Genomic DNA, 19,620 nt, shown 5'->3' with positions numbered 1-19,620 from the left:
ACATCTATGAAATTTACTCATGATTGTATACATGACATTTGTGCCTATAAACAACCACAAAAATGACTTTGACTCCCATCTGTCCGCGATCTTATATCTACCTCTGATAGTTACATGTCTTGCAAGAACAATATCGCCTGGGTGTAATTTAGCGGCTCTTGCTTTCTGGTCGTATATTTTCTTATTTATTTGTATCTTTTCATCTGCGGCTTTCTTTGCCTTTTCATACGCAAAGCTAAGTCTGTCTCGTAACTTGCGGACATATTCATTTCTTGTCTTTGCTTTATCTTCTTCGAAATGAATACCAAGCAAGGCGTCGATTGCAAGTTTTGGCTGTCTCCCGAACATGATGTAGTATGGAAAAAAGCCGGTACTATCATGAATGGTAACATTGTAGGCATGGAACAAGGGGGCTACGAATGATTTCCAGTCAGATTTCTTTGTTTCCTCCAGTGCTCCCTGCATTTTCAAAAGCCTCTGGTTAAACCTTTCCTTCATTCCGTTTCCCATAGCATGATATGGAGTGGTGTGGAACTTTTCTGTGCCTCCCAGAATACATAGTTCTTTTATGAGACTGGACTCAAAATTAGCTCCCTGATCGCTAAGTATTCTGTCGGGAAATCCGTAGTGGACGATAAACTGTTCAAATAGCACCATTGCTGTAGTCTTAGCAGTTTCATTCTTGGTTGGGTAAGCTTGTCATATCTTGAAAAGTGGTCTGTAACTACAACTATATGTTCAAAGCCATCTTTGGACCGCTCAAGAATCAGAAAGTTCACAAATACAATTTCCATCGGAGCAGTTGACGAGATACTGATAATAGCTGCTTTAGCTGGTTGTGTTTTTCTTGCAATACAACGCTGGCATTTCCGAATTCTGTCTTCAATATAAGCATTCATACCAACCCGGTAGAATCGTTGTTTGAGGAGGGATGTTGTTCTATCACGGTCCTGATGTCCGAGATTATCATGTAAGGCGCTGGACACTTCCTCTTTGACATAATCTGGTAATACGAGCTGCTTATACTTCTGTTCTCTGTATTGACCGGATCTAAACAGTATGCCGTCCTTAAGTTCAAGATTGTTCCACTCCCGCAGGTATCTACCAACTGGGGAGGTATTACCACTGACCCGCTGAGCTGTTGGTCTAGTGCCCTTTTCCAGATGGTCAATAAACTGGGAAATAAAAGGATCGTCTTGTTGTGCTTTCCTACAATCTTTTGAAATTAATGAATTCGACTGAATGATTTCAATGGGAACCTCTTGTGACGGTATCGGGTCAACAAAGACTCAAGAGAAAGTATGGAGAAGGCAAGTGGTGTTTCAGATGGCGATGAAGATGTTGCCAACGACATTGCAATGATGCAACTCTTTTCAGTACTCTGTTCACTAATATCTGTCTTTTGTGTTGGAATACGAGACAGTCCGTCTGCATCGGCGTAGTTTTTGCCACTTCTGTTGAAGTTGTTCTGAAGTTATAGTTAGATAAAGCTGCCATCCATCTTTGTCCAGTTGCATCTAGCTTAGCAGAGGTGGTAACATACGTCAGTGGGTTGTTGTCTGTTGCAACTTAGAATACTGCGCCATACAGACGCAATGTATTTTAGCTTATGTGCAGGATAATGTTTCTCTGCTGGTTTTAGGCTCATACTGGCGTATGCTATAACTCTGTCTGTACCGTTTGGTTTTTGATATAGTACGGCTCCGAGACCTTTTAAAGATGCATCCGTATGAAGTTTGAATGCTAGTTTGTAGTCTGCATAGGCTAGAATAGGTGGATTAACTAATTTGCTTTTCAATTCCTCGAATGCCTGTTGTTGTTCTGTGCCCCAAACAATTGGCTGCCTTTTCTCTTTTTGCTTGCTAGGTTTGTCACTTTTCAACGGATGACCTATCAGAAGATTATTTAGTGGTCTGGCGATGGCGGCGAACCCTTTTTGGAATTTTCTGAAGCAGCTGACAAAGCCTAAAATCTTCCTTACTTCTTTTACAGATTTTGGTACTGGCTAATCTTTAACAACTTCTGTTTTTTCCGGATCGGTTTATATTCCGTCTTTTGATACCACGTGACCTTAATATGTTATGTGCTCTTTGAAGAATTGGCACTTCGATGGTTTAATCTTCAAGTTTTTATCAGACAAGCGTTTGAAGACTGCATCTAGACGATCTAAGTGAGAATCTATGTCTTCTGAAAATATGACGATATCGTCCAGATATATCAGGCAATCTTATAAGTTCAGGTTACCCATACACCTATTCCTGAGCCGTTTGAACGTTGTTGGGGTGTTACATAGCCCAAATGGCATCCTGTTAAATTCGAAGAAACCGATATCCCATACTTGGAATGCTGTTTTCTCTTTGTCTGATTCTTCCATTTCCACATGCAAGTAACCTGATTTAAAGTTCAATTTTGAAAAATATTGCGCTCCTGCTAAAAGCTGGAGAGTGTCGTCCATTCTAGGGATCGGATAAGCGTCTTTCTTCGTTCGTTCGTTTAATTTTCTAAAGTCCAGGCAGAAGCGAATTGTCCCGTCCTTTCTTTTACTATGACGACTTGGACGACCATGGGCTATTAGATTCTTTAATTGCACCGATATCTACATTTCTTTAGGATGTTCACGTAGTTCGTTTTAGATAGCAGGAGGTACTCTTCTGTAAGGTTCTTTGAATGGTTCTTAACCGTAGGTTCAATTTTGTGTCGAACAGCTGTGGTATGGTCGATGTCGTTTTTATGTTTCAGAAATACTGATTCCCACTTCTTAAATAAGTTGTACACCTTTTTCTTTTGTTCAAATGTAAGCTCTGAATCTTCTTTGTCAACAGCAAAATCTTTTTTCAGATCATATTTGTTTTCTGATGTTGTATCCTTTTCTATTTCAGGTGACAGACTGGGAAGTAAAGACGGAGGATCCATACAATCAGGTAAGTTCAGATTTTCTATTATATTTTTGCTCTCTATTTCAGGTCCATTATTCGATGGTGAGGATGTAAAACCCCGGAAACCAGGTAAGTATTCTTCAGTGTTACCTTCCTTACTTTCGATTACAGATGTTGTATGTTGATTAACAGAAAATATCGGTTCTTGGGTCGATGTGTGTTTCTTGCTCTTCTCATCTATGTTTACATTTTTAGAATCAGGTTTTTCGTTACAGATGTCTGCTTTCCTGACAATTTTCACTTCGTTCAATTGACATATTTGACTTTTGCAGACATATTGCAAATTTTCACAGGTACACGTTCAGTTTTCCCTGCATTTGTAAGCTTTATCACTTGAGGACAAACTATCGGCTGTTGGTGGTAAGTTTCTCTCAACTGGTTCTGTAACTGCAGCTTCGGTGTTTCTGATCTTTCGTACGAAACCACTTATAGTTCTAACTTCCAGAGGTTTTAATGTGACAGGTTGTGTTCTAGCTGATACTGATTCTACAGACATGAACGCAATTTTCCATTCATCAGTTGTGTAATTTGATGTTTGGTTTCTTTGTTTTATTTCCCTGATGACATTAGTTCCAATTAAAACTGGAACTTTATGATGGTATTCTGTCGGTGGAAACACAAAAAACAACACTGTTATTGAGCCATTTTCGAAACTTTCACTTTAGAACGTAGCCTCTATGTAACCCAGGTAAGGTACGGTTGTGCCATTTGCTGTTTTAATTTCTAGCACAAAGTCTTCCAAAGTATGAAGTGTGGGTTTTGTAGGTAGTGTCTGATAAAATGTTTTTGATATATATTGAGCTAACCACTGACCCGCTATCTATAAGACCTTTTGACGTCACGCGTTCAATCTGTTTTGTTGTCTCATTTGATGAACCTATCGGCCGGTCCAAAATATTATCTTTAAGGCAGTTTTGATTACTAATGCTTACAGTATGCCCTGCGATGGAAGCATTTACTGGTTTAAATCTTTCTTTTCTTTTCCTGCGTTTGCCTTTTGGGGTTCTTCTGATTTATCTAGTTCTTTTTCAATGTTCTCGTTCTTGTTATCTGGTGTTCTTCTATGGTCGTACTTATCAAACCTTTCTCTATAGTACGGTCTTCCTCTCGATCTTCCATGATATGCTCTACTTCCTCTTTGATAACCTCCTCTGTAGGACGTTTCTCTGAAATCGGGTGAATATCCATATGGCGGTCCTCTGCATTCTTCTTGTCTGGACTTTTCCTGCTGCTATTCTGTTTTGATTTTCTAACTGGTTCATCTTTTCCATCAACTTTCACATCATATCTCTTTGTTTGTTGATGAAACCTGAAGATAATTTCAATTGCTGCTGCTGTTGTGTAACATCTGACTGAGTCGGAATATAAGAGTCTTTTCCTCTACTCCCCTGAGTACTTGTCAATGGCTTTTGTGTTTTCTCTTCTGTTGATCTCTTTATTTCTTCTTCATCAACTCGAGCTTTCTTCCTCAGGACCTCGAAATTTGCTGTAGACTCATATGTAACTCTTGTATTTTTTTCAATCTCTCGCTCTTTAGTCCCTTTCAAAACCTTTGCTTCAATAGACTGTTCTTTTTGTCCTCAGGAATTTCCCCTGTTTCAACAGCTAACTGCATGATTGTATCTCATCAGAGCTTGCCATTGGGTCTATTGTCAGCAACACTTTCCTTGTCTGATTTTTCAAAGAATTTCTCATAGTTTGTGCTATTAGTGACTCGGGGTACATCTTGCTCTTCATGATACATTCAACTTCTGTTTTCCAAACTTTAAAATCTGTTCCATTAAATGGCGGAATCTTTGGTTTGCCAAACTCAGTTTGGTGTTTCGGAGTATCGACAGTTTTGAAATCATTCATACGCCGATTTACTGTATATCTGTCATCATCTCTATTCAAGAAACTGTCTCTGTCTTTGGCTATATCACCCCTGCTTTCTACACTTCTACTTTGGTCAGCGTTGTAACCTGTATTTCTACTTTTGTAGTTGTATCCATCTGAGTCTTCACTTTGAGTTTTCATTTTAACAGACAGTTCATCCTCTTGATTCTTTAACAACCTCAACCTCTGTGCTCGTAATGTTTCGAGCTCGTACTTTTTCTCGATTTCTCTTTGTAGTCTTTCTCTTTCTTTTCTACTTTTATCTAATTCTTTCTCGACAAACTTCAAACTATTGATTCTTTCAATCACTTTTTTGCTCCTCTTCCTCAGTCATTTTTCTTTCTATTAAAGTAAGTCAATTCTTCTATTTTGTTCGTGTAATTTCTGTAATATGTTTCTTTCTCTTTGTAATTCATATTGCAGAATTTCATCATTTGCTTTTCTGTATTCTTGAAAATTGAAGTCGATTCTATCATATGCTTCATCTACAACCAGGGCTTCCTGTTTCATTGGCTTTGTTTGATACATATGAGCCTTTTCTTCATCTATTGTACCTTTTCTAGTCGTCGACTGTGTTTTATCGCTAATTGTTTTGGGTATAGTTTCTGTTTCATATACCTCTCTATCAAATGTCTGTATTTTTATCTTCATAAGCCTTGCCTACTTTACTTGTCTTAGGCCTTGCTCCATATTCATCTCTATAAGTCCTTTGATATTCATATAATTCACCTTGCTCCTTTCTCTAATCCGGTCTATAATTACTATATGGTTCTGCATTTCTATCATAATACTGATGTTCATTGAAATCATTTTCATTTCGCCTTGTGTTTCTTTCAAGCATATGACTTCTAAAGCCTTCTGTAGTTGTTGCCGATTTTTTTTTTATATTCTGCGATGCACGATCTGTATCTTTTCGACTGAGAGGAATGTCGTTAATATGACCTTTGTTGAAATAAAAGTTTCTTCTATCACCGTTATCTTTGTTATCGTCATGTCTTTCATGTCTTCTCTGATTTATAGAGTCTATTTCTCGAGGCTCAATGTTTCTTGTACTTGAAAGCACTGCTTTCACTTAAAATATCGGCGTTACTTTTCTTCAGTAAGCTCAATTTTCTATCCAATTTTGTCGTTTCTTCAGTCAAATCGACCATTTTCATATCTTCTCGTTTCCCTCATTGTCATTTCTCTGTAACTCTTGTTCTCTCAATGCATCTCTCCTCCGTTTTCTGTATTCTCTTTCAGAGATTTGATCTTCCATAATGGTTCTTTTTGTTTTTCACTATACTAAGAATTGTGTAGCTGAGTTCTATCTAACTAACCACTATATACTGTTGTATACAACACTGTTTTTCAATCGACAATTTGACTCCTATTCAGAACCGTTTGCACCGTAGGGAAATTCAAGTAGTCTCTTGTATTCTACTTTACATTCAACTTCAACACGGATGACTAAGTTTCAAAATAAACTTTCTGTTTCAATGAGACCGCTGCTTTAATATAATTACATCAACTTTCTATATCAGTGAGACAGCTACTTTAATGTTATTTCATCAATTTCCTGTATCAGTGAGACAGCTGCTTTAATGTTATTTCATCAACTGTACTCTTAATACTTCACTGTTTACATCACAATTGTATCAACTAATTCTTACTCAATAATGAGATATCTGTTTCGCTTTTATTTTTCACAAATTATCTTCACTAATGAGTGAAGAATTCCTTCCTTTTCTTCTTCACTTTTACAACACTAAGTGTATCCTAGCACTTTTGCATAGATACACTATTGCTTTGCTTCATGTGAATTAATATTGCAATTTCACTTTCACAATGTCTTCATTATCAGATGACACTTTTCACTTTCACTATTTATTTCAGTGAAAAATTTCTGTTTTTACTGTTGACATTCACTTTTTCAAGTGGTGATGAGCTTTAATCATTTCTCACAATTCATCAGCAATATCTCCACAGTTTATCAATTTCTGCTGTTCACTATATTTGCATACTATTTCACAGATGCCTTACAGTAAACTTCACTACTTTTTACCTTTTATTCTTCTCAATTTACTAATTTGCATACGCTTTCACGGATGCCGTACAATAAGTTTCACTACGTTTCTTCTCTGATTATTACGTTATTCATCCACAGTGTCTTAACTACACCATATTTCTCTTTTTCAATAAATTTTCATTTACATATGTTTAATATTCATTTCAGTTTTCATTTCAGTGACTCGTAAAATGGTTCTTCACTTTCAGAATATTGTATTCGCAATATGTTAACTATATTTCACCTGTAATGTTCAATGTCTGTTCGTGTTTTTTATTCACGATTCATATTTACTTTGTGTGTCTATGTATTTAGTTGCTCTGTGTATATTTTTCTTTAATATACAACTGATGTGTGCAGTTGAGTAACTGTATGTGTTTAGAACATTTTACACTATTCTACTATTGTTATTGTTTTGTATGTGATATGAAAAAAAATATCCACGATTTTTTTTTTTTTAAATCTTACGCCGGGGGTCGAACCAACAGTCGCGCGTTTACAAAATCCGACGAGTTTACAAACCCGCAGACTATCCAACTGAGCTGTCGAGTCCGAATGATTCGATGGTTAAGTTTTCCGATAGTGTTGTATAAACCCGATTAACCCTGTTTAGCGACGCGTTATAGATAAGCGCGGGCGGATCTGGCTGGGAGATTACAATGTGTCTACCTCAACGCCAATACAGGTAACTGTTTTTACAGTAATCTATAACAATTATGGGCGTAATTAGTCTGTAAGGCTTTGGCCAAAAGTCAATTAAGATTCCATCGATATTTTGTCAAATATCCACAGAATAAACACCTGTAATTTAGTCTAAGAGAAATACCCTTTTAGACTAGTATTTTGTTCTACTTTAACCTATCTGATCAATATTTCTACCTCTACCTTGTATGATTAAATGTGAATAGCGATGAAAACTGTGATGAAAGGTGCAGTGTGTGGGAAGTTACCTCAGAAAAAATATACCCTTATACAAAAGATAGGACAACATATGTATAAAATAATATAGACGGTTAATCGAACATAGATATGAGATCAATGGTCTAAAGGTAGTAAATTCTACGTTATACGACCATTTTGGACTACTGACTACAACTACAACTAACGGAACTGTATAAGATGTTTTGACTAAGTATAAAGACTAATAAGCTTTCTATTAAGCACTAAATAACAAAACCAAATTCTTATAAGAATAGTTGTAGCCTTGGTACGAAACGTGTATAAACAAAGATATTAAATACAACACTGTCTATAACATACATATACATATATATATATATACATATACAGTTGCACGATCGTATCTGTCGTCAAATACATATATCGTACGAACCCCAGAGTTGTCATTACTCAATCTACCGGCTGGCGAGATCGGCGACAGTGGCGCCCAACGGGTGACTGTAACGACATTACACTGGTTAGTCTCCGACGCCTGTAATTGCTTATATATAAAGTACCCGCTGAAATTCAAGGAGGAATTTCAAAATGGTGGGGAAATATGTCACGGTATAGAACTTGAGAATTAAAACGGGGAGAAAGTGTGTAGGCGGCCGGGTAGCTCAGTCGGTAGAGCATCGGAACGGTATTCCGAGGCCCCGGGTTCGAGTCCCGGTCTGGCTGCACATCTTTCTCACCCTGTGACGTTTGTGGCGCCCAACGTTCTAGGTAACTATTAGTATAATTATTTCAAAATTATTAAAGCTCGTCTGATACTTAAACTTTATTAAAATATCATCTAACCTGTTTTGGCGTCTGTCGTCATATTGTGAATACATGTATTGCAAATGGTGATTATGAATCTAAGGGGAGTAAGTTAAAGTATGAACAAACCAATATGTGTATATTGTATGCACTTGTAAATAAGTCGCGTAATGAGCTCTACCATAATAGAGGGTGCGCCTATAAACAGAGGCGAATATTACCCGATTCGATTTAAGGCAAATTAATGGAGCCGAAGCCTCTCCCTATACGAATACATGCGCAGATCGTGAGGGGGTGAGTCCACAGGTTTTGTCATTTTTAGTAAGAGACTGAAGGAGAAAAAGAAGAAGACCTTCAAGAAGACGAGAGGATAGAATGTTTAAGAGTAGAGGGTAGGTGTTAGGGAAGGCTTACTATTGGTGAAATACTGCCAACACGGTCACTTCTTTACATCCTAAAAGTTAACATTCTAATCATATAGATCTACTAAAGGTCGGGTTTCACATGATGTACTTCATCATCTAATTCTTATAAATTACCAAGCTCCTCACAGCGGTAACCTTCCATTGCGTTCATTTAGTTTAGTGTACCCTGTTTAATCGCTGCGGGTAGTTTTATAAATGTTCATTGACATAACGGGAACGGTATCTATGTGCAAACGGTTAGGTATCTTTGTTTTCATCCATCGTCTGAGGTATCATCAAAAACAGCGACATGGTGCATATAATTGAAATTTGATCAACAAAAGTAAATTGCAGGTATAGGATCCATACGTTTTGTAGTTGAGTATGTGTAGTTCTACCACGGAGAGTGGCAAATTCAGTTATCTGAACTTTGAACAAAGGAAAATACGTCTCAAAACGTCAAAATATACATACATTTCTTCAAATTTTATAGTATTATCAATATTATTGATGACTGATATTTTCCCCAGTACGAATTAATGCATTGCCTCGGACGCTTGCCATGAATATACCACGTTAGATTCCCTACAGTTTATTAGCGAGTTAACTCAGCACCAGGTAATATAGATGAGTACAGCCAGTCTACCTACATACCGTCTACCTATCGGTTTCTTTGTTATCTCTCTGACCCACGGCATTCCGTGCATAGCATACTTAGTTTTAAATACATGTACAAATTAAACTCACTAGAGCTAATGCGGCTTTATGTAATATTCTTAAATTAAGTTATTAAGATTAATATTAATTAGTGAGAGTACAGTCTTTCTTTTGGTTGTCATGTTGTGTACATAAATGTTAAAGCAATACCATAATCTTTAAACAGAAGCAGTATATATAAAATAACATCATATTAAAAGTTTTTTACGGACATGCAATTATATCAGATATATTTATGTTAAATTGTGTCTTGTTCTTAACACTGACATTGTTACAATTCAAGTTCTAATCCCCAATGATAACGTGATTCCCGACGAAACGAGAGTACGAGTACATTTTATGCTAACTGATAAAATAACAATTCATAACGCTTGTACTTAACTTTACAAGTAAATATTAGCATTGTTTCATTTTAACTATCCAGTTAGTATACTACAACTTAGCTCAATCGGGTAAAATGCAGATAACAGTTGGACATAAGCAAATCGTTTTGAGTTCGAATCCTCATGAGGACTTTTTTTCATATTTTTTTGTTTTTCCTTTTCGACTTCACTTTTGTTCCCCTATTTTCGTTTCTTTCTTTGATGGCTTGTATTTGCATACTTGTCTTTATATTATTAGTTACACAACTTGTTAGTGACAGGATACGGGATATACGCTGTCGAGGAAATCCATATCAGGCGAGAGCGTATATCCCGTATCCTGTCACCAACAAGCAGTGTAACGATTTTATCTTGCCGACTACCTTTAACATCCTCGCTGTTATTCACATAATTTTTATACTAAAAAAGCTACTTACAGTTACAGTGCAGACTGGAACCCTTCAGTCTTCTCTGGTCATCATGCTTTGGTTATAGTTAAATGAGTTGATTAACACCAGCCATAAAATGTAAAATGAACTGGTTTTTGACTGAATCACAAAACACAGAGTCTCATTAATACATGTTATGAACTGGTTTTGAAAAACTTTTATGTTTCATCCTTTCGAAAAATCATCAGATTACACGATGTCAGAAATGTCTTAAAACTTCGGCTTTCGTCCCGTTTCGTGTTAATTCTTTTATCTTGCAGGTGGTCAGACACTGCTATTAATTTTTCCAAAGGCTTACATTGTAAGAAATGACTCTGTAGGACCCCCTCAAAACTTTTGTTGACACATGAGGTGCCATTTACCCTGTCAAATAGCCTTCCAGACACCAAAAAATAACAGTTTTACATATGCATGCCCCATCCATTTTTTTTCTATTTCCATTCAAAGACAACCACCCTCAACTGTGCATGGAATTTAGTGGTGAATTCCAACAAGTACTTACTGGCACTGTCAGTACCTGGTTTTCCTACAATCTTGTTCAAAATCTTCATTGAACCACAGCCGGTTGAGTATGTTCTGAGACCTAAATAAAAGATTTACAAGAAAATAACAATGCATTCATCCAACACTCTACCCCTCCTTTATATCCTGCTCAATGTGAAAATTCTGAATCCATGCAGACACCAAAATCTTGAAATATCACTTAAATCACATGAAAACACATATTTGAATGATTGATAATACAAAGTTTGAGCACCTCTGGTCTTGATATCGGCTAAAAGTATCTACCTACTTGACCCCCTCAAACTTTGTATTATCACTGGCACTGTCAGTACCTGGTTTTCCTACAATCTTGTTCAAAATCTTCATGGAACCACAGCCGGTTGAGTATGTTCTGAGACCTAAATAAAAGATTTACAAGAAAATAACAATGCATTCATCCAACACTCTACCCCTCCTTAATATCCTGCTCAATGTGAAAATTCTGAATCCATGCAGACAACAAAATCTTGAAATATCACTTAAATCACATGAAAACACATATTTGAATGATTGATAATACAAAGTTTGAGCACCTCTGGTCTTGATATTGGCTAAAAGTATCAACCTACTTGTTAAATTCCTGCAATTATATTACTGAACAACCTTGGAAGCTTTAATCTGCTAAAAACACTAAAAGAAGCATGTTAAATAGCAAAATCTATTTTCTGTATCTGTTACTTCAGTAAAGTCACAGTTGAAATGAAACCTTCTTTAGGTCAGACACTGCTATTATTTTTTCCATAGGCTTACATTGTCAGAAATGACTCTGTAGGACCCCCTCAAAACTTTTGTTGACACATGAGGTGCCATTTACCCTGTCAAATAGCCTTCCAGACACCAAAAAATAACATTTTTACATATGCATGCCCGATCCATTTTTTTTCTATTTCCCTTCAAAGACAACCACCCTCAACTATGCATAGAATTTAGTGGTGAATTCCAACAAGTACTTACTTCACAAAATTGCTAATTTAAATGTATAGCCAGGCAGCTATACAATACTTCAAAATGCACAGAAAACATTACATTTCAAGATTTTAAGGATATATTTATGATTCAAGGCAACACATGTTTAACCAATCAGCTGAAGTCTCATTGAATGCTACGGGATTCCCTACACATTTTTCAACCGATCCGAAGCCGGCAAATAATAACAACATTTGACCAGGTAGATTAAGTGATTTAGATAGGTAAAAAATAGAACGGCAAAAAAAAGCACTAAATGTTTTATCTCGGAAACGATATCTACAGCTGGAGCTTATTATCTGACTTGATTCAATTACGCTAGCGATGCGGCAGGCATTTGGTTTTTAATCAAAATTCATACCTGAAATATACTACCAGGATATGGAATATATCCTGTCTCCACGTGACGTCTATTGACCAATAGAAATGCAATAATCTTGTAGGAGGCAAGATAAAACATAATATTATGTTCATTATTCGCTTTAGTGCCTGCTTTTAATTAATATCATCTTTCATATGATGCTAAAACTTAGCATATCGGCTTTAGATATTTCTATGTCGTGTTGTCACAGAGCACATTAAGGAATCTTAATATTTTTTATGCAAAAATGAAATAAAAATTAAATGTCGTTGCTGAGTTTCGAATCCACACGGCAAAAGGTTGGTTTAACATGGACAGTATGCTTTACCTTTGAGCTACTTTGCAACTGGTACTAAAACTAGAAATATTTAGATTTTAACATGTTGGAAAAATGCTGAGTTCCCTATGTTTCGTTTTAATTTGTTTATAGCCATGTTTATATAGAGAGGGCATAGTAGCCTATTTTTGAAAATTTCAACATCCTTAAATATATGTCATACGTTGGCATAGTTTTTATTTACCCTAAAAAGCCTGTATGTATATAAATCACACGAGTACGGTATCGCTCACACGAGTAGATAGCCGAATACCCGGTGTGGTGATACAAACTCATAATAACGAGGGATGTCAACATTTATTTTTCAATTTAATTATACTGTTCTATATATTGTTCTAACTATGCATGCGTTTGTTTGTACTAAACACTAAATGAAGCGCAGAAGTTGTTTATCAAACATCAATGTTAATGTTTATACGCCAATATTCTAAGTTATTTCGTTATAGTATCCATATTCAAGATATCAGTTCTGTTGGAAAAAAACCAAACTCTTATTTGTGTGGGCCTCGCTCTGTTTCAGCCACCTCATCATCTCTAGAACAAGCATGATAATAATTGGTAACATTTTTATCTATTTAGTCAAAACAATCAAAATGGCATGTATTGTCCGTAAGTATTGACCTGGCACTCATGAATATTCTGTATGTTTCCGTAAATGAATTTTCGGTGTCCGAACCAAAATAACGATATAACTATTGAAAAGCCAATTATATACCATCATGTATCATGTGCAGATATAGCTGCGCGGACAAAGCGTTGTGCCACTTACCTCAGGGTTGTGTGTTCGAGTCCTCTATCTGACCAATATTTTTTTTTTGTTTTTTTTATTATGTATGTAAAATTAACAGACGGAAAAAATTCACACTTATCATGCTTTATCAACGAAATACTCTACTATCCATCAACATTCTTCTATGTACATAAAACCGTTCTACAAAATGTCGTTTAAAATCTTCAGGACCGGACAAGTATTTATTCATTCATTCATTCATTCATTCATTCAACGGACAATTCAAAGAACTGTTGTTAACGACACAAAATGAAATGTTTCATAAAACAATGTAAAATAGATGCAAATACAAACACACGGAATTATATAAAAAAAAATGGTTAGAAATGAATTCGAACCCCTGGTAACGCGATTCCAAATCGGAGAGCTTACCGCTACACCACTGTGCCGTTGGTTATATAAGTTGTTTATTTTGATTAGTCTAGATATTTTCAAGACACAAATATCGCGTAAAATAACGAAAACGCCCGAAAATATTAACGAAGATTAATGAGTGCCAGGTCACTACTTATGGACAATAACAATTTGCCTTTCATTTATTCAATGTACATAAAACCGTTCTACAAAATGTCGTTTAAAATCTTCTGGACCGGACAAGTATTTATTCATTCATTCATTCATTCATTCATTCAACGGACAATTCAAAGAACTGTTGTTAACGACACAAAATGAAATGTTTCATAAAACAATGTAAAATAGATGCAAATACAAACACACGGAATTATATAAAAAAAATGGTTAGAAATGAATTCGAACCCCTGGTAACGCGATTCCAAATCGGAGAGCTTACCGCTACACCACTGTGCCGTTGGTTATATAAGTTGTTTATTTTGATTAGTCTAGATATTTTCAAGACACAAATATCGCGTAAAATAACGAAAACGCCCGAAAATATTAACGAAGATTAATGAGTGCCAGGTCACTACTTATGGACAATAACAATTTGCCTTTCATTTATTCAATGTAATGTTTGTTTATAAATAGTTATGAATAATTAGAGTTTACCAAATTCACACATGATATGTAACGATCCACTGCATGCATCCCAACTCAGTGTGTTTCCATGCCTAATGCAATTGCTGTCTCTTCTGCTGTTTCTCGAAACCTTCGTTATGTTTGATACTGAAAATGTGGAAATTTTCTGCAGTACTTATATATTAACCAGCTTGTAGTGTAAGCTATGGTGGTATATTTCTGCAAGATTTTTGGTTTTGGCCCGTTGTCGCCTTTTCGCTTTGTCGCGGCGCCAGGTGACAAAGCGAAAAGGTGAAGTTGGCAGAAATCAGCCACCATAGAAAGCACCAATTATACACTCTATCTAGATTTAGTTGATTGTTTACTTGATTAAAATGTTTTTGTTTTATACATGGGTATGGCATTAACAAAACTCAGTCTACTTTTCTTCTTCTTGGTTGCGGTTTGTGCTTCTAAATGATCTTCCCATAGTTTCTTATAACTGAAGTTGACATTTTCTTATATGGAAAAAAGTTCTAAGATGTAGATATTATTGAAATCTCTGATATTGTAAATATACATATTTTGATCACATTTCTCATATAAGATGTATAAATTCCTATGCTTTATTTGAGAAATTATATTTAACTCAAGAAATCAGCAAGTCAATTCAGTCAGATTTCATGAAACTATTTGGAATCGGTGAACATGTCTTTTTTTATTAAAGAAAAAAAGGAAGATTTCCTGTTACATTAAAGAGCTTAATAGTTAACTTTGATAATCCTCTATATTTAATGAAACTTCGTACATACTACGAGTATCTTTGCTAGTCGGCCATTTTAGTTTTTCATATATTAAATTAAAGCTAATAAATACACATTAATAAAATAGCAGATTTTTACACCGAATTTATTAAACGAGCTTATTAAAAATACAAAAATAAAATGCGAGGCTCCGACGAGGATTTTATCCTTATTATTCATCGTCTCTAATAAATTCAACATAAAGAGACACAAACGTAAAATTATGTTGAAATACATTTACAATGAACAGAAAATTTATTTCAAAATGCATTGCAACTTTATTTGTTATAAAATATTTGTCAAGACAAAACATCATAATGCCTACTTTGTGCAAATGCTTTCAAAAACATTTCAGAAATGCATTAAAATACGAATCGCATTTACTTGAAAAGGTTTATCTCAAATGCATTTCAGTAATTGAAACACATGGATTTTTTTAAAAATTATAAACAACACAATACAAAGAACAGTGAGAGAATACTTACCATTTGGATTTATCCTGTACAAGGACAAATGGAACTTTCCACCGCATGCTATGTTAAGGGAAGGGGCTGGGCATGATAAATTACACGATGACTCGCTTATCGGATCTGGTTCCATGGCATCTAAGCAGAAACACTGAAAGACAAATGCAATGTGTTCGTTCGCTAGTTGAAAATTACCTGATTATTGAAAACAATCTGATTAGATCTATATATACGATATAATAAACAAACATTTATTAGGCACACAGTACGGTGAACTCCAAGCTGAATGAGACGTAATGGAATTGTAGGGGATTTTTGTTGTTGTTTTTGTTGTTGGTTTGGTGATTGTTTGTTATAGTAGTCGCAACTTGACCGCGATGGTTGACCTTAGGCTGATTATTCATATCGATTATTTCATTATAGAAATCAAGGGTGCTTAGGGTAGCCGTGTATAATTATATGGAATTAGTTTGTATACAGTGCAGTATCAAAGTATATACACTTACATTTGAACAGTTAAAACTTTCCAATACACTAATTTATATTTACACAAATTTATATTTCCCTTTTCTCGTGCAGCTCGTGTTTTACGTACACTCCTTTTCAATAATAGGTTGTGCCTCATTGTGTATTAATATGCAAAAGTCAACCATCGGGGTCAAGTTGCGTCCACTATAATATATATAAATTCAGGTAATGTTTTCACAGTGCGCGATTATAGCACAACAGAAGTGTTGAGAATATGACATTATAAAAGGAATAATTAAGCCCCTTAAGTATCTTCAATAAACTCAGTTACAAGGAATGTGTTCTAATATTGTGTATTACATTGCCCAACGCAGCGGGCGTTGAACGATGCGTATACTATTATATTCTAAAATGTTACAAAAATGTATATATGATGTATTACCTCCCTATCTTTCAGTCCAATATTTTCTACCGATTTTCCGCAAGCAGAATAGCAATGGCCAGGAGAATTAATTTCAATATGTATTGTGTTCATGGATTTTACACTTGTATTTTTTACACATCCTGAAAAACATTGTTAGGAAATACTAAAATTAGGCGCTTTGAAATTTTGAAAAGTTTTCTCTGCATTTTTGCAGTAAACTACAATTTTAATAATCTAGAAAACAAAACATATAATGCGGCATAAATGAGTGCAAAAGCACGAGTATCTGTTATAGATGAAATTAAAATTGATTCTATTCTTAATACAAAAATGGCCTGAAATAAAATAAAATGTTTACCAAAATATTCAAAGCCAATCATCGCTCTGTAGTACCCTAGCCACAAATCATCGTGTGTTAGCTTCTGTCTGATATCTATAGAAAAATCGTCATATTCTATATCTGGTGTTGCCATTCTACATGTTGGTTTTGGATTCTTCCACGTCGTGTATTCAACTGATTCATAGTAGAATTCTAAAACAAGATAATATGAGTATTGTTCACTACGCAAAAGCCAACAATACCACCCAGAGATGGTGTCAATTTTACTAATAGAATCTGTTAGAAGAAAACAATTGAGCGGTTAAATTGAAATAGTTAATGAAATAATATCACCTTTGTAACTGTGGTAGTTTCTGTAGCAAATATGAGGATAAATATCCTAAAGTATTATCAAAATAATTCTAAATGTTGTCGGAGATGATTTATGGTCGTATGTTTGGGACAAGCACTTTTTAAGAAGTTATCATCTTACGAACGCTAAAAAGTATGTCGTTATGTGTGCGTGCGTGCGTGTGTGTTCAAGAACTTCCATTTTTCCAACAGATTTTCACAAAGTTGAACTGTAATATTGTCTTCTAAAAGCAGTATCGCGTCTATGATTCTTCATTGCACCTTCAATCTAAAATTATTAACTTTTTTATTTGTGAGAGACTTAACAACTAATGAACAGGATTTCAGTAGATCTACTTACAACCATTATGTTTTATTTCTTGCATACCAGACGGGGATTTCCGGTATTTTTACCGGTGCTGGAAAAATCCATCTTAAACCCCGGGGTGTAAGATGACTCTCGTGCTGTAAATGACGTATTACGAACTACATATATGTAGAAGATTTATGTAATAATTTATATTTTATTTAAAAACAGAATAAAAATTCAATACCTTTACAGTTCCTTTTGGTTCCTGATAGTATATTTCTCGATTCAAATCACGTTATTTTATCAAAAATTCATAACGTTACGCTGCAACTGATAAAACAAAACCGGAACTAAACATTGTTATTTGTTTTGAAACGTCATGACGTCTTTCCTGTTTACGGACGTTGGTTTCGCACACTTTTAAATACTCTGCTATAAGAAATAGTTCTAAAAAGAAAGTCGTCCGATTGATTTTATTTTTATTATTATTTCTTGAAATCGGTATGCAAGAAAAAGATTCTGTCACTGGTTACAGGTGCAGTTGGAAATATCCGGCTCTCGGGTAACTGTTTAGGCCTAAACAGTTACCCTCGAGGCCGGATATTCCCATCTTCACCTACAACCAGTGAAAGAATCTTATAATCTCGTTTTAGGACCAAAGTATCTCGGGTGCCCGGCTTGCTTTCTGTCAGAATAATTTGTTTTTATCTGTATTGAAAACGTGATACATAAGCACAGATAGTGCATGATTCAATCTGCATTCTGTTATTGCTACAATTATAGCTGAATTGCTGTAAATAATTAAATTCGGGTCATTTACGGACGATCTGGGTTAATTACAGAATTTGGCGGGCATGAAGTCATTTTGTATCCAGCAATTGATGTAAACACATCGAGCATTCAACTTATAATTTATCCCAGTATCTTGATAAAGGGGTTATTGTGGCGGATAAATTATATAAAAGAGGACGTTTGAGACTAAAGAAGAGTTGCATCATTGTAACTAGGTATCGAGCTTTATGGCCTGTGCATAGAAGATAAACTGTTACGGAACAGACGATAGCAAATACAGGCTGAGCATCGAAATGCTGAGACAGAGACATATGGTATGGCAATCTACTGCTAGGAGGGTTCCAGCTCACAACCGGTGGCGAAGTACAGCCAAGGCATTGGGGGGTCATACCTTTATGCTAGTTTAATGCTATATATTACAACATATATGCGCTGTGTATCCAAGAATCAGGGAAATTCTATTGTTTCTATTAAGAGGAATAGGCTGAACTTCTATGCGATATGGCTCGTATGTTTTCGATTCAAAGACATCGTCTGACGGGATCATCAACAAAAGGACCAGTCAAGGATACCACCTCCAGCCTATAGGAGTTTAAGCTAATTATCATTAGTTATTAGTTTGAAACATTAAGTGATTTACCTGATACCTGAAATTACAATGTATTTAGCTCATAATTGAAATAATTTACCTATCATTGGTACACAAATAATTAGGGCGAGGTAGCCAAGAAAATATATATAAGAGAGATAAAGTCTCACCAGCTCTACGTTTTAACAAATTGTAGGAACCTATATTATCAGCTAGAGTGAGACATAGTCACCCTAGCGATTGGATCCATTTCATTGTTCAAGATACTAAAGGCGTAGGCACCTCCCTAGGTCATATAACTGGTATCCTAACACTATCTCGAGACCACAACATAATGTCCCAAATGTCTAATATCTTAATTCAGTCGATCTACAATTTATTTCTAGCCCACTTATTAGCTCGAACAATCGAAGTATTAACTTCAAATTATTTGGGAAACCCTCTTCCATACTTTATCGTATAAAGCATGCTCGTCATGAAGAACGTGGCTTATGTTATCTATATGTCTTGAAAAACATTGTGTCATAAAAGGTTTTATGGAAAACTTTTATGAATATTATTGCACACAATTTGATTTGTACAAAACACGGGAGCTAGTGATCGGGACTTGTTTCATATCCGCTTTAAGTTGTAAATTTATGGCATTCATAATCTC

General features: G+C 35.4%; 1 protein-coding gene and 1 non-coding gene across 2 annotated transcripts in view; one reads left to right on the top strand and one right to left on the bottom strand.

Moving 5' to 3' along the window:
- Positions 1 to 19,023, bottom strand: part of LOC128553081 (uncharacterized) — a gene marked incomplete at both ends in the record, with an annotated part of 68,181 nt that extends 49,158 nt beyond the window's left edge. Inside the window, 4 exon segments of the mRNA XM_053534190.1 lie at positions 15,731 to 15,863; positions 16,623 to 16,744; positions 16,963 to 17,136; positions 19,017 to 19,023. Of these exon segments, the coding sequence (XP_053390165.1) occupies positions 15,731 to 15,863; positions 16,623 to 16,744; positions 16,963 to 17,136; positions 19,017 to 19,023 (436 nt within the window).
- Positions 8,407 to 8,478, top strand: Trnat-ggu (transfer RNA threonine (anticodon GGU)). The gene has a single exon. It is a non-coding gene; the product is annotated as a tRNA-Thr (tRNA).
- Positions 19,024 to 19,620: the final 597 nt, after the last annotated feature.

Source organism: Mercenaria mercenaria, unplaced genomic scaffold (genome assembly GCF_021730395.1).
Source record: "Mercenaria mercenaria strain notata unplaced genomic scaffold, MADL_Memer_1 contig_3454, whole genome shotgun sequence".
Taxonomy (NCBI): Eukaryota; Metazoa; Mollusca; class Bivalvia; order Venerida; family Veneridae; genus Mercenaria; species Mercenaria mercenaria.
The sequence above is the reverse complement of the archived record's forward strand: the minus strand, read 5'-3'. Positions and strand labels throughout refer to the sequence as shown.